Consider the following 15,854-nt stretch of genomic DNA (forward strand, 5'->3'; position numbering starts at 1 on the left):
GACAAGGACTTGGCCTGAGCACGTAGAGAGGGAGATGGGAAAACCATGGGCGTTCCAAATTTAGGTGAGGATCCCTGGAGCTCAGTTTTGGACATACTAAGCTTGAGAAGCCTTTTAGAGTGCAGACAGCACAGCAAGTAGGCAGTTTGGTGTTTCAGCCTGCAGGTTGGGGAGAGGTGCGGTCAGAAGCAGCTATCTAAACAGAGATAATCAGTGGTTTTTGTTTGTTTGTTTGTTTGTTTTGTTTTTGGGGTTTTTTTGGGGTGGGGGACAGAGTCTCGCTCTTTCACCCATGCTGGAGTGCAGTGGCGCAATCTCAGCTCACTGCAACCTCTGCCTCCCGGGTTCAAGCGATTCTCATGCCTCAACCTCCCGAGTAGCTGGGACTACAGGCTTGTGCCACCACACCAGCTAATTTTTGTATTTTTAGTAGAGACGGGGTTTCACCATGTTGGCCAGGCTGGTCTCAAACTCCTGACCTCAAGGGATCCACCTGACATGGGCTCCCAAAGTGCTGAGATTACAGGCATGTAATCCCACTGCACCCAGCCCCAGATAGTCAGCATGTATTTAAACCCTGAATGACATCACCAAGAAAGTAAATTTATGGAGAAATTAGGTGAGTTTTAAGGACTGAGGCCCTTGGCACCCCCATTGCCAAGACATTGAGTAGACTAGGTGCAGCCAGAGAAATCAAGACTGTGGAAAACTCCCCAAAACAAACAACCTAGTTTCTTTAGCCAATATATTACAGAGAGAGAGAGAAAGAAAACCTATTAACTCAAAAACAAAAGATTGATCCCTTGTAGAATCTAGACTTTATTTGGATCCTGATTCAAACACATCATGTCTGGGCACAGTGGCTCACACCTGTAATCCCAGCACTTTGGGAGGCCGAGGCGGGCAGATCACTTGAGGTCAGGAGTTTGAGACCAGCCTGGCCAACACGGTGAAAACCCATCTCTACTAAAAATACAAAAACTTAGCTGGGCATGGTGGCGCATACTAGTAATCCCAGCTACTCGGGAGGCTGAGGCAGGAGAATCTCTTGAACCTGGGAGGCAGAGGTTGCAGTGACCCTAGATCATCCCATTGCACTCAGGCGTGGACGACAAGAGTGAAACTCTGTTTCAAAAAAAAAAAAAAAGAAACAAAGCAAACAAACAAAAAATACCATAAAATAAAATAAAAAATTAGGCCAGGCACAGTGGCTCACACCTAATCCCAGTGCTTTGGGAGGCCAAGGCAGGAGGATTGTTTGAGGCCAGGAGTTTGAGACCAGCCTGGGCAACATAGCATGACTCCTTCTCTATAAAAATATTTAAAATTTAGCCTGGCGTGGTGGTGCACACCTGTAGTCCTAGCCACTCAGGAGGAGGCTGAGATGGGACAATCTCTTAAGCTCCAGAATTTGAGGCTGCAGTGAGCTATGATCATGCCACAGCACTCCAGCCTGAGTGACAGAACAAGATCCTGTCTCAAAAAAACCCAAAAAATTGTGAGACAGTTGAGGAAATTTGAATCCCTGATTAGATATTTGAAGATTTTAAAGAATTATTGTTAATAGTTTTAAGTATGATAATGAAACCATGGTCATATTTTTAAAGGAGTCGTTATTGTTTCAAGGAGGGGTTAATAAAGTATCACCCACGGGCCAAATCGAAATGGCCGCCTGATTTTGCGTGACTCATGAGCTTAAAATGATATTTTAGGTTGTTTAAATAGTTTTTTAAAACCAAAAGAATAACATTTATTTACACATGAAAATTTCCTGTGTGAAATTTAAATTTCAGTGTCTATAAATAAAGTTTTATTGGCACATGTCCATGCCCATTCATTGGCCTATTGTCCATGGCAGCTTCCTGCTACCATAGCAGAGTTGAGTACTTGAGACAGGGACCACACGGCCTCCAAAGCTCAAAATATGTATTCCATGTTCCCTTACTGAAAAAGTTTGCCAGCCCTTTTTAAATTTTATGTATTTATTTAATTGTTTTTTTTTTTTAAGACAGAGTCTCTCTCTGTTACCCACGCTGGAGTTACCATGCCTCAGCCTCCCAAGTGCTGGGACTACAGGCGCCCGCCACTACGCCCGACTAATTTTTTGTATTTTTAGTAGAGACAGGGTTTCACTGTGTTAGCCAGGATGTTCTCGATCTCCTGACCCTGTGATCTGTCCACCTCGGCCTCCCAAAGTGCTGGGATTACAGGCGTGAGCCGCACTGCGCCCAGCCGCCATCCCAGCATTCTTTAATACAGATATCCCTCGTATTGTCTAACTTGTTATGCAAATAGATTATTTTTCCCCCAAGGGGACCTCCACAACCAGCTTTGAAAACAATTATGCTTATTTTACTGCCCAGGACAAAAACAGTAAAACTTTTGTAGTTCTCAGACACCAAAAGCCATGCATTCTAACAGGTTTTGAGCAAACCTGATCCCAAAGCACTTTGTAGGTGTGTTGGCCCACCATCACTGTCCTGTTACTGGAATGCTCAACTCCAGTTAGAAGTCTTCCTGGTTTGGGTCGTTTGGGGCTTTGGGGAAACCTTTGGCCCTTTTTCTCCCTTCCCTTTGGGCAGCTGCCCTGGGGCATTGGCCCCATTCACAATTCTCCAGTTTCCCAGACAATGTGGCTTCTTGTGCTCTTTGCTTGGGCCCCTCTATTAACCCTACAGAGAGGTTTAAAGTTACTGAAACAGACGCCTTGCTTTCTGCTGTGCATAATGTCCTTTTTTCAGCAAGAAACTGCAGCCCATCAGGATTTGGTTTTCATTAAAGGCCCTTTGGGTCACTTTTTTTAGCAGATTGGTCAAAAGGACTGAAAGGACTGGGCAGGGTGATGGTGATTTGGAGGTCGATAGCTTTCTCTATGGGCCATACCCCTTCCCCACCGAAAGATTCCCCCGCTGCAGACTGGAGGAAATCAGTCAGGCAAGGATCCCTGTGGTGAAAACTACTCGAAAACAGCAACAATAACCACAAACCTGAAATGAAGACAATTTCCTGAGAAACTATGAACGTTTGGACGTGCAGGGTGATCAACTCTCCCAGTTGCCCGGGACTAAAAGGTTTCCCAGGACTCAAAACTTTCCGTTTTAAAATCAGAAAGTCACAGGCAAACCGGGAGGAGTTGGTCAACCCATGGATCAGAGTCACTTCATCTTCTGTGAAATTTGCAAAGATGCTAGGAGGTTCCCCTCCTGCTGGGACACCCCAGCCCAGACACAAACCATTAATTCACAATTACATGGAGTTTCACTGTCTGCAAGGCTGCTCCATTTAAGCTCTGAGTCATGAACACATAACTCTAGGCATACTGACACTAGCTGGGAGATTTTTCACCAAAAAAAAAAAAAAAAAAAATGCCATTTCATGACTATTAATCCAAAATAGGCAAATGTGTCTGGCTTGTAGAATACCAGCCTGATTACAAATGCTTGGTGTTGGAATGACCCAGCTCACAGTGGTTGTAGAAGTCCAGTAGGGCCAGGCTTGGTGGCTCACGCCTGTAACCCCAGCACTTTGGGAGGCCAAGGCGGGAGGATCACTTGAGTCCAGAAGTTCAAGACCAGCCTGGGCAACACAGGGAGACTCCATTTCTACAAATAATGAAAAAATTAGCCGGGTGTGGTGGTGCATGCTTGTAGCCCTAGCTACTCAGGAGGCTGAGGCAGGAAAATTGCCTGAGCCTGGGAGGTCGAGGCCACAGTGAGCCGCAATCACATGTCACTACACTCCAGCCTGGGCGACAGAGCAAAATCCTGGCTGAAAAAAAAAAAAAATTAAAGCAGTCAAGGGGATGGGAGCTTGGTGGATTAGAGATGCCCAGGCTTAAGTTCCTGTCCCAGCCCTGCCCCTAATAGTGAGATTTTAGGCACAGCTATTCCCCTTCTTCTCTCTTAAGTCTCCAGAGAACAAATGGCTTTGGATTCAATGAGGAAAAGAAGGAAAGAAAGGAAGAAACTGGTCTCACTGAGCATCCTCTATGAGCTGCGCATCACACCAAACCCTCCTCCCTGCCATTTACTCTTTCCACCAGCCTTGAAGGTTTACCGTACTGTTTCACAGATGAGTTCAGTGCACATGAACAATCACACAGCAAGCAAACGGCAGGGAGGGGGTTACGATGCAGGGCTGCTGGGCTCCCTAGTAACCTTAATCCCAGCAGTCATTTAATGAGACAGAACTAGGTACATGCCCCTCTAACATACATTGTCTCGCTTAATTCTTGCAGAATCTTTGAGGTAAGCATTACCATTATCTCTACTTCACAGATGAGCAAATGGGTTCTAAGAGGTCAAGTGACCTGCCCAAGGTGACACAGCTATGCATGCACAGCCAGGTGGCAAACCCAGAGCTAAATGATTCCAATGCTTACTGGCTTTGCTTTCCAGTCTCAGCTCAGCAGCCCTGAACCTAAAACTCCAGGTGGCGGGTGCCACCCCAGGGATAAGACCCCAGCTTTAACCTGAACCAAACCTTAACCAGCTGTGTGCTATTGGGCAAATTCCTTAACCTCTATAGGCTTGCATTTCCTCCTCTGCATAATAGGCATGGCACTCATACCTCCCTCACAAAAAACTATCAACTTTATTTATTTATTTATTTATTCATGAGACAGAGTCTCCCTGTGTCACCCAGGATGGTGGGCAGTGGCCTGATCTCGGCTCACTGCAACCTCCGCCTTCCGGATTCATGCGATTCTCCTGCCTCAGCCTCCGGAGTAGCTGGGATTACAGGCGCCCGCCACCGCACCTGGCTAATATTTGTATTTTTAGTTGAGATGGAGTTTCACCACGTTGGCCAGGCTGGTCTCGAACTCCTGGCCTCAAGTGATTCACCTGCCTCGGCCTCCCAAAGTGCTAGGATTACAGGTGTGAGCCCCGGCCTTTACCTGCATTTTTCCATTTCTTCCTCACAACTGCTATGAGGTAGGCATTACTTTATACATAAAATACATAAAGAACTAAGCCCAGCACTCGCACATATAAGAATGCAATGAATCGTAGCTATTATTACTAATGCTATTGTTTTTACTGCTGCTATATTATTATAACAAATAATCATTGTGATAGTTATTGCAATAGTTGTCATCGCTGTTATTATATTACTAAGTAGTTTTGGATCCCTTTTCTCGAAGTTTCATCATCCCCCCCCCAGTGCCCTCCAATTCCAGGAGCCCTTAAAGCCGCTGCACCCACACTTTGCCCACCCTCTTTCTCTCGGTCTGTCCCCCACGCCATCCATGCACTCCTGCGCCCCTTCCCTAGGGAGGCCCAGCGGTGAGCGCCCACCCGCTCCCCCAGAGCTTTGCCCCGCGGGTCCACCGCCCAGGCCCCCGCGCGCGCCTCACCTGCGGAGCCCGGCTTGGCCGCACTGAGTCCCACGGGCGGGCAGGTGGCGCAGGGCGGGGCCGCGGGGCTCACGCGGGGCGCGGGCAGGCAGGGGAGCGGCGGGGCGGCGCCAGCCGGCAGCTCTGCGACCTCCTCCTTGCAGCGGCCCGGGTGGGAATTCAGCCAGGGCAGCGGCGGGGGTCACAGTCCCCACCTAGGACTTCCTATCTGTCGAAGCGTGCAAGACGCACAAATGCCTGCTCCCCAGCCACTCTTCGGGGCGGCAGCCAGGAAGCGAGGATGGGGAGCGCTAGAGAGCTATCCACCAATCGCTACATGGGAACTTTATTTAGATCTGAATTCAAACCGTTAAAAGAAGTTATAGGACGGGCACGGTGGCTCACGCCTGTAATCCCAGCACTTTTGGGAAGCCAAGGCGGGCGGATCACTTGAGGCCAGGAGTTCGAGACTAGCCTAGCCAACAGGGCGAAACCCTCGCTCTACTAAAAATACAAAGATTAGCCAGGCGCGGTGGCGGGAGCCTGTAATCCCAATACTTGGGAGGCTGAGGCAGGAGAATCGCTTGAACCCGGGAGGGGGAGGTTGCAGTGAGCCGAGATTGTGCCATTGCACTCCAGCCTGGGCGACAGAGCAAGACTCCCTCTCAAAAAAAAAAAAAAAAATTATAAGAAAATTGGAGCAATGTTGTCGCTGGATATTTAATGGCTAGGTTTCTTTCGTTTCTTTTTTCTTTTTTTTTTTTTTTTTTGAGACGCAGTCTCGCTCTGTCGCCCAGGCTGGAGTGCAATGGCGCAATCTCAGCTCACTGGAACCTCCGCCCCCGGGTTCCAGCGATTCTCCTGCTTCAGCCTCCCAAGTAACGAGGATTACAAGCGCCCACCACCACGCCCCGCTAATTTTTTTGTATTTTCAGCAGAGGCCAGGTTTCTCCATGTTGGCTGGGCTGGTCTCAAACTCCTGACCTCAGGTGATCCGCCGGCCTGGGCCTCCCAAAGTGCTGGGATTACAGGCGTGAGCCATCGCACCCAGCCGGGTTTCTTAATGACTAATTGTAATGTGGCTATCTTTTCAGAGTGGTTATCTTTTACAGTTATATATTTACAAAACTGAAATGATGCATCTGGGATTTGCTTGGCAATAGTGGAACCAAGGAGTCGTGGGGGTAGGGATGAAACAAGGTGGGCCGCGTGTTGATAAATGCTGAGGCTGGTTGGGGAGGATTCATTATTACCTTTCTTTTTTATGTACTTGGAATTTTCCATAATAAAAATAATTAATAGTATGACCTATAATAGATGTATACATACAGAGTGGTAGAAAAAAATTCATCCTAAATGTCCACCAATAATGAAATGTTTAAATAAATGGATACATAAACGCTGTGGATTACACAGTCATTAAAATTGTTCTTAACAAAGACCACATAATTAGCACAAGGAAATAATTTTATATCCAAAACAAAAAAGCCAATGTTAAGAAATACATGTATTTGAACTTTTATTAAAACCAGAAGCTAGGGGCTGGGTGTGGAGCCTCACACCTGTAATCCCAGCACTTTGGGAGGCCAAGGCAGGCTGATCACTTGAGGTCAAGAGTTTGAGACCAGCCTGGCCAACATGGTGAAACCTCGTCTCTACTAAAAGTACAAAAATTAGCCGGGCATGGTGGTGGGCACCTGTAATCCCCGTTACTTGGGAGGCTGAGGCAGGAGAATTGCATGAGCTGGGGAGGTGGTGGTTGCAGTGATCTGAGATGGCCCCACTGCCCTCCCACCTGGACAACAGAGCAAGACTCCGTCTCAAAAACAAAACAAAACAAAACAAAAAACTAGAAGGCAAGGCTGGGTGGGGTGGCTCAGACCTGTAATTCCAACACTTTAGGAGGCTGAGGTGGGTGGATCACTTGAGGTCAAAAGTTTGAGACCAGCCTGGCCAACACGGCAAAACCCCATCTCTACTAAAAATACAAAAATGAGCTTGCATGGTGGCGCACGTCCTGTAATCCCAGCTACTCAGGAGGCTGAGGTAGGAGAATCCCTTGAACCCGAGAGGCGGAGGTTGCAGTGAGCTGCGATCATGCCACTGCACTCCAGCCTGGGCAACGGAGTGAGACTCTGCCTCAAAAAAAAAATAAATAAATAAAATAAAAAAAATCTGGAAGGCAATGCATTAAAATATTAGCTTTGCATGATAGGATTATGCATAACTGTTTTGCATCTTTCCTAATGAAAATATAATTGTAGACTCAAGAGGTTTCCTTGCAATCCTTCACATTTAATGAAACACATCTAATACCCGTAATATTTCAAAGTAATTATTGAAATGCCCAATGCTAACATTAGTTTGCCAGTGGCACAATTAAAACATTATCTTCAGAAATGACCAACTGTAGCATTCTGCTGCCCATCTGGTAGTAATTTATATAATGCTAATGTCCAGCATCCTCAAAAACATCCTTTTATCCCCAGGGTCTTTATTTAATCCTTTAAATAAAAAGCTTAACCTCAGCCGGGCGCGGTGGCTCACGTCTGTAATCCCAGCAGACGTGGGAGGCTGAGACGGGCAGATCACGAGGTCAGGAGATCGAGACCATCTGGCTAATACAGTGAAATCCCGTCTCTACTAAAAATACAAAAAATTAGCCAGGCGTGGTGACGGGCGCCTGTAGTCCCAGCTACTCAGAAGGCTGAGGCAGGAGAATGGTATGAACCTGGGAGGCAGAGCTTGCAGTGAGCCAAGATCATGCCACTGCACTCCAGCCTGGGTGACAGAGCGAGACTCTTTCTCAAAAAAAAACTTAACCTCAAGCTTTAAATGACAGGACATGGCTTCCATCCTTTGTCAATTTTTGATTTAGAATATAAGTGCCTAGGAGTCTCACATGACTCGTCTCAGAACAAAAGGACCTTTTCATTTTTACATATTTTAATGTTTAAACATTTATAAATGTGTGTATATATACATGCACAGAAAAAAAAAAAAGTATGGAAGGCATAAGCCAAATTGTCAGTAGTGAGAATCTCTCAAGGTTATGGGGTAAGTAAAGTTAATTTTCATTTTATACTTTTTCTGCAATGAACGTTAATATGGTTTGGCTTTGTGTCCCCACCCAAATCTCATGTGGAATTGTAATCCCCAGTGTTGGAGGAGGGGCCTGGTGGGAGGTGATTGGATCATGGGGCTGACTTCCCTCTCAATACTGCTTTCGTGATAGTGAGTGAGTGCTCAGTTGTTTAAAAGTGTGTGGTACCTTCTCCTTGGTTCTCTCTTAGTTCTGCTTCCACCATGTAAGACATGCTGGCTTCCCCTTCACTTTCCACCATGATTATAAGTTTCCTGAGGCCTCCCTAGAAGCAGAAGCCTATACACCCTGCAGAACCATGAGCCAATTAAACCTCTTTTCTTTATAAATTACCCAGTCTTAAGTATGTCTTTACAGCAGTGTGAGAAAGGACTAATACAAACGTGTTACTTATAATGGAAAAACCAGTAGGACTTTACGATCAGTCATGGCCACCCTATAAATAATAAAAACAAGATGGAGGCTGGGCGAGGTGGCTCACACCTATAATCCCAGCACTTTGGGAGGCCGAGGCAGGTGGATAACCTGAGGTCAAGAGTCTGAGACCAGCCTGACCAACATGGCAAAACCCCATCTCTACTAAAAATGCAAAAATTAGCGGGGCATGGTGGCACATGCCTATAATCCCAGCTACTTGAGAGGTTGAGGCAGGAGAATCACTTGAACCCGGGAGGTGGAGGTTGCAATGAGCCAAGATTGCACCACTGCACTCCAGCCTGGGCGACAGAGGAAGGCTCCATCTCAAAAAAAAAAAAAAAAAAGAATTGCCAATGTATTCACTTGAAGTCTAGCATTTAGAAAAGTGTTGAGAGTTCACAGTCGTTTAAAACCAGCGTTCTGTGTTGAATCCTAAACAGGATATAAGAAAATAGCATTTGGGCATTCTATCTGTTCTTATTTTCCAGAACTTAAGAAGTACAAGTATATAAGACATCCCAATTTACATGGTCATTTACTTGAGAGAAAAAATACTTACTTTTCATTTTACATGTATTGAAAGTAATTTTAAAGTGACTTTCTAACAAAAGCATATTATTTAATTCATGTGAATACAGCATACTGACCCAAATCCAGAGGGAATTCTTAAGTTCAGTTATGTAATGATATTCTCCCTGTTCTCCAAAAGTATAAAATTTCACAGTGAAAAAGAAGTATTTTGTTATCACTGAATACTGACTCCAATTCAGTGATACTGATATAGATAGCAAGCTACAAACCACAATTTACTAGTAAATGAAGCCAAATGCCATACAAGTTGTATTATAAAAACAAATGATGCACTAGTCATTAGAGAAATGCAAATCAAAACCACAAGCTACCACCTTACAACGATTAGGATAGCTACTACTAAAAAAACAAAATAGGCTGGACATGGTGGCTCACACCTGTAATCCCAGCACTTTGGGAGGCCAAGGCAGGCAGATCACCTGAGGTCAAGAGTTCAAGACCAGCCTGGCCAACATGGTGAAACCCCAAAACCCCATCTCTACTAAAAATATAAAAATTAGCCAAGTGTAGTGGTAGGTGCCTGTAATGCCAGCTACTCGGGAGGCTGAGGCAGGAGAATCACTTGAACCCAAGAGATGGAGGTTGCAGTGAGCCAAGATCATGCCCTGCACTCCAGCCTGGGCGACAGAGCAAGACTCCATCCCAAAACAAAACAAGATAATATTGGTGAAGATGTGGAGGCACTGGAACGGTTGTGAACTGTTGGCAAAAATGTTAAATGGTGCAGAAAACAGCACTGTGGTTCCTCAAATAATTAAAAATAGAATTACCACATGATCCAGTAATTTCACTTCTGGTTATATACCCAAAAGAATTAAAAGCAGGGTCACAAGATACTTGTACACTCATGTTCACAGTAGGGTTATTCAGAACAGCTAAAAGGTAGTAGCAACCCAATAGTTCATCAACAGACTAATGGATAAGCAAAATATGGTCTATCCATACAATAGATTATTCAGCCTTAAAAAGGAAGGAAATTCTGGCCGGTGCGGTGGCTCACGCCTGTAATCCCAGCACTTTGGGAGGCCAAGGCAGGTAGATCACCTGAGGTCAGGAGTTTGAGACCAGCCTGGCCAACACGGTGTAACCCTGTCTCTACTAAAAATACAAAAATCAGCCAGGCATGGTGGCAGGCACCTGTAATCTCAGCTACGCAGGAGGCTGAGGTAAGAGAATGGCTTGAACCCAGCAGCCGGAGGCTGCAGTGAGCCGAGATCGCACCACTGAACTCCAGCCTGGGGAACAGAAAGAGACTCCGTCTCAAAAAAAAAGAGGAAGGAAATTCTGACACCCTCCACAACATCGGTGAACCCTGAGGGCACTGTGCTAAGTGAAATAAGCCAGTCATGGGCCGGGTGCGGTGGCTCACGCCTGTAATCCTGGCACTTTAGGAGGCCAGGGTAGGCGGATCACAAGGCCAGGAGTTCGAGACCAACCTGGCCAACATGGCGAAACCCCATCTCTACTAAAAATACAAAAATTAGCCAGGAGTGGTGGTGCACGCCTGTAATCCTAGCTACTCAGGAGGCTAAGGCAGGATTGCTTGAACCCGGGAGGCAAAGGTTGAAGTAAGCTGAGATTGCGTCACTGCACTCCAGCCTGGGCAACAGAGTGAGACTGTCTCAGAAAAAAAAAAAAAAAGAAGAAGAAGAAGAAGAAGAAGCCGGTCACAAAAAGGCAAATACTGTGTAATTCCAATTATATGGGAGGTGATTGGATCATGGGGCGGATCATGACTACCTAGAGTAGTCAAAGGGACAGAAAGTAGAATGATAGTTGCTAGAGGGTGGGGTGGAGAAAATGGAGAGTTCTTGTTTATGAGCATAGTTTCAGTTTTGCAAGATAAAGGGAGTGCTAGGCCAGGGGCAGTGGCTCACACCTGCAGTCCCACCACTTTGGGAGGCCAAGGTGGAAGGATCACTTGAGGCCAGGAGTTTAAGATCAGCCTAGGCAACATAGTCCTGATTTGTCTCAAGTTACTTTTGAGCCCAGTTTTGTGCTCAGTGCACTCCTAGACAGTACAACTCAGTCCAGGCTGCCCTGATTCCATGCACTATCTTCTAGCCGGCAGAAGCACTGGATATAAGGTAACTAGGGGTGCTTAAGCATCTGCACTAACATGGTAGGTCACTTTAGTCACTGGAAGCCCATGATACTATACTGACATTGCTAGAGAAAAAGGATCATGTAACACCTTCATCAGTAACCAAGTAGTGGGAAGCAATTAATGAAAACATCTTGCTTCATTAATACTGTAAATAACATACGCAGTATAACCTATTAATACTATACTCAGAATGAAGTGAAAACAAAGCTTTGCTCAGGAAGACTTGAAACATCTACACTTTATTTTCCAGCTCAACTTTTTTCTGTTAAAAGCCAACCATGTAAAAACTGATGACAGGTCACACTGGATGGCAGAAAATACAGTATTGCTTTTAACTACTCTGTACAAGGGATAAATGACTAAGGGCCTTGTACCTCCTTTCTTCCCCTTCTCTGAGATCAGTGGTCTGAGCACTTTAGGAGCTTCAAATGCAGGTGCAGGGAGCTAGGAATCAGAGGTGTGGCTTGCATTTCAACCTTTAAGGTCAATTGGTTAGCTTGCTTTTACCACAAATAAAGCTCTTCTTAATTTCTCTAGTACAGTCTTAACTTGATATGAAGCACTTACACGAGGAATGGTGCAGACAAGGCAGCTTTATTGTACTTTGGGGGAGAAAAACATGATTCCATTTACGGGGAAAAAAGCCATTGACACTCAGTAAGCAACACTGCCATCTAGTGGAATGGTGACACACCACCGAGAATTTCAAGACCCGATAGGAAATGTGAGTGGATTTGGTTTGAATTTTCACCACAAAACAGCACTTTTAATAAGCTGGTTTTCAGAGAACTTCCGATTTTTTTGAGAAAGTACTTTTTATCTTTAAAATGCATAAATGTATGTGTTTTCTCTGTTTTGGGGGGTGGTTAAGAATGAGTTGTATTTTTCTTATTAGACCATAAAATTCTCTACTTGAAAGTTAGAAAACACTTTGGGGCAACCTGCCTCTTTGAACATCCATCACTTCTGCTTGACAGTCTAACAGCAACCCCTGATTTTGACAGACAGTTTATAAAGAAGCAAAACTCAACTGTACAAGAACGACATTAAGTTTTCTCATTTCCTCTTTCTATTTTTACAATCTATGGTGCTAAGTATTTGTACTTCACTTACTTGAATTCCTGGAAAAAAATCATTAGAACACACCAATAACAATTTTGCATAAATCACATAACCCAACTCTTATTATGACTGCACAATAACAGTGGAAGATATTGGTGTGAGGATGTGGGAATGCAGTTCTTAATGAATAATAAAGTAATTCTTCAGGTTTTAATTCGCCTTTATACCCAGGTGTTGGAGTGAATGTGTTGATCTGATGACTTCTATGAGCACATAAATGAGAATACTTAATGAAACACCTGGATGAAAAAAGAAATAAAGTTGTGAGAATAACATATTAATAACCACAATCTCATATCGACATTTCTGTTATTACTGAGATTTCAGATTCTGGGTTAAGTGCTCTGCTCTTTGGAATATCCACGATGGTTATTGATCTTGCTAATGGGTTCCTCTATTGCAGCATTTCTGGGTTTATGGTTGGAGGCACTCACGGATTCCAGAATGCATGAGTCTGACACGGTCTTCAACAAACCATATTCTTGGCAAATAATAAACTCCTTTAAGGATTTCAGGGAAGAGCCAAGCTCTGGGAGAGAGGTATATAAGTGTAGAGTAAGAAGTTGAATTAAAACATTTTTAGTTGCATTTTGTCAGTAGACAAAACTGAATGTTTCAATTCTGAGAACCTGAGATTGTCCAGAAAAAAACAAAGTTCAGTGTATGGGACATGAGTGATCACAAAGTCAGAACCAGGTTATTTTGCATTTTTCACAGCAGCATTAACTGGGTGGAGGGGGGTCCCTGAAGTTCTATATCTGAATGAGGCTGGGGTTTTTTTTTTTTTTTTACTGCCTCAGTGTTCACTGCAATTTGCAATCATCTCCCCTTCCCCCCAGTCTGAAGCCTTCCTTCCTACCTATTCAAATTGTCTGCATCATTCACATAATGCTACTATTTGGGTACTCCTGAAGGCAAAACCAATAAAAAATGCTAGGGGAGCCTTATATGAATTCAAACATGATGCCAAAGTCATCTCCAAAAAAGTTTATTAGCATGATTAAAAACATTTTCTTGAATAATAACAGAAAGAATTTCTAAACATGAAAGAATATCAGCGGCTATACCTTAAAATCAGTATTTGGAATTGAATGGACAGCTTTATTGCCAGTCTTCAAAAAACAATCCATTGATTGGTTCCATGAAGTCGTGACTATTGCTTTGTCTGGGAATGAGTCCCTACTGCAATTAAGTATAAAAAATATCTTCCATCATAATTGGAGTGTGACCTGCATTGGAGAGTGGCTCTGAGTAAAGAGTTGATAAAAATCCACAAAGAGTTGGGTTTTTGTCTTTTAAAAACATTCCTTTACACACTACAAAGAAATAATTAGTATTTTGGCTTTTTAAATTCCTACATGATATTTAGAATGGTGGTCCCCAAGGGTCCTCCCTTCACGTAATTGTGAACACAGACTCTCTTCCAAGGGCACATCCCGGAGGGCGCGGACTCTGAAGACTTCGACCTCCACATGTTTATACTGGTTTGAGAACAAAGACAGCATCATCCAGAACGTAGTAGTCATTATACATGTCGCCTTCACACAGGTATGGCAGTCTGGTGAAAGCTTCAATAACAAAACCGGCTTTTCTGAAAACTTCAGGCAGACTATTCACTTGTTCTTCCCAGTTCTGTCCCTTGATTTCCAAAATTTCTGATGGTTTCTCCCACTTGCCACCTACTAATACAAATAAGAACATTCAGTTAAATTCTTGAACAAACAAGTGATTTAAAGAGGAAAGCAGGGAGGAGCCATATCTACCAAGGACTTGATATGTTCCAGGCCGGAGGGCTTCATGAGTTACCTCTTTTGTACTTCCCAGGTACTCTTTGAGACAGGTGGGCAGATAAAGAACAGACTCAGAAGGGCTGAAGAACTTGCCCACACTTGCAAGGTTAATGAGTGTCAGTACGGAAATGTAAGCCCAGGTTTGTCTGGATCCAAGGCCCACACTGTTATCTTCTCTGACAGTTTCGGGTAGTATCTGCCAATAGACTGACTGCGGGGTGTAATGGTTAATGAGTTTGGAAAACTGGTCATTAAATGCTGGAATACTGAAACACAGAGTAACATGTAATATTTGAAAGACAGTTTTGGACAAATGCAAGAAAATACCACTGGTGTAGTAAACTTATGCAACTTACTACCTAGAGAGATTTATTAGGCTGAAAATAAAAACAGGCTCATGAAGGATTTTAATTTAGAAAAACAGATCATTGGGGAGTTTTTCAAGGGAAGTTGACTCATTCTTTGCCTTTTCAGAACAATTTTATAAACATTAAGCTCCAGGACCAGAGAGAGGTGGAACAGTAGGATGGATACACCGTCTGGCATTTCTTGGATTAGAGATGAAGCCTCTATCAGTCATTTCCAAACTTATGAGCAGGAGATGCCTGGGGGACAAGGGGACTAGGGAAGGTCCTCAAATTCACATACAAACCTGGCACTGACTACAGACAAACACACAGAGATGACAGTATATTTAACTTTGGGGGTACTTTTTAGGTGCTATGGTGATACAAAAACTACATACATCTGTTGAAGTGTTAAAACCAGACTGAGGCCGGGCATGGTGGCTCACACCTGTAATCCCAGCACTTTGGGAGGCCGAGGCGGGCGGATCACGAGGTCAGGAGATCAAGACCATCCTGACTAACACAGTGAAACCCCGTCTCTACTAAAAAAAAAAATACAAAAAAATTAGCCGGGCATGGCAACATGCACCTGTAGTCCCAGCTACTTGGGAGGCTGAGGCAGAAGAATGGTGTGAACCCAGGAGGTGGAGCTTGCAGTAAGCCAACATAGCGCCACTGCACTCCAGCCTGGGTGACAGAGCGAGACTCTGTCTCCAAAAAAAAAAAACCAGATTGAGAATAACTTTCTGTTAATAAGAAAATATATCATAAGCAGATGCCAAGGGCACAGACATCATATCATGGTGGGGAGATTTTTCATAATTTTCAGTGGTGCAGATGATGCTCTTCCCATGTCTGGGGAATTGCCTGCCCAGAGTCTGGGAGAGAGGCAAGGCCTGGGAGCCGCTTTCCTGGTCTGCCGTGCAGCTGAGGCACTGGCACGCAGCCTGAGCCAGGAACACTTGCCCATGCCCTGGAATGGAGAGCCAGTGACCCAGAGTAGTGGGGATGTGAGCTTCTCCTTCTCTGGGGGTGGAGCAAT

The 15,854-nt window shown here is 44.5% G+C and overlaps 2 protein-coding genes across 5 annotated transcripts in view; both read right to left on the reverse strand.

Annotated features, from left to right (window-relative positions):
* Positions 1 to 5,621, reverse strand: part of OTOA (otoancorin) — a 95,882-nt gene extending 90,261 nt beyond the window's left edge. The window contains exon 1 of the mRNA XM_054455614.2: positions 5,357 to 5,621. The gene's annotated coding sequence lies outside the window, so the exon portion shown is untranslated. The remainder of the gene's footprint in view (positions 1 to 5,356) is intronic.
* Positions 5,622 to 12,128: 6,507 nt separating this feature from the next.
* METTL9 (methyltransferase 9, His-X-His N1(pi)-histidine) overlaps positions 12,129 to 15,854 on the reverse strand; it is a 58,093-nt gene continuing 54,367 nt past the window's right edge. The window contains exons 5-6 of one of the 4 annotated variants that reach the window (XR_010124234.1): positions 13,743 to 14,357; positions 12,129 to 12,914 (exon numbers count right to left, since the gene is read on the reverse strand). Coding sequence is in view for 2 of the 4 variants with exons in the window: in XM_054455617.1 (XP_054311592.1) it covers positions 14,152 to 14,357 (206 nt within the window). In the remaining 2 variants the exon portion in view is untranslated. Of the gene's footprint in view, positions 12,915 to 13,647; positions 14,358 to 15,854 lie in introns of those variants that run through there. The other 3 variants (XR_010124235.1, XM_054455618.1, XM_054455617.1) reach the window with 3 other exon arrangements.

The sequence above is a fragment of the Pongo pygmaeus genome, chromosome 18 (assembly GCF_028885625.2).
Source record: "Pongo pygmaeus isolate AG05252 chromosome 18, NHGRI_mPonPyg2-v2.0_pri, whole genome shotgun sequence".
In the NCBI taxonomy this organism is placed as follows: domain Eukaryota; kingdom Metazoa; phylum Chordata; class Mammalia; order Primates; family Hominidae; genus Pongo; species Pongo pygmaeus.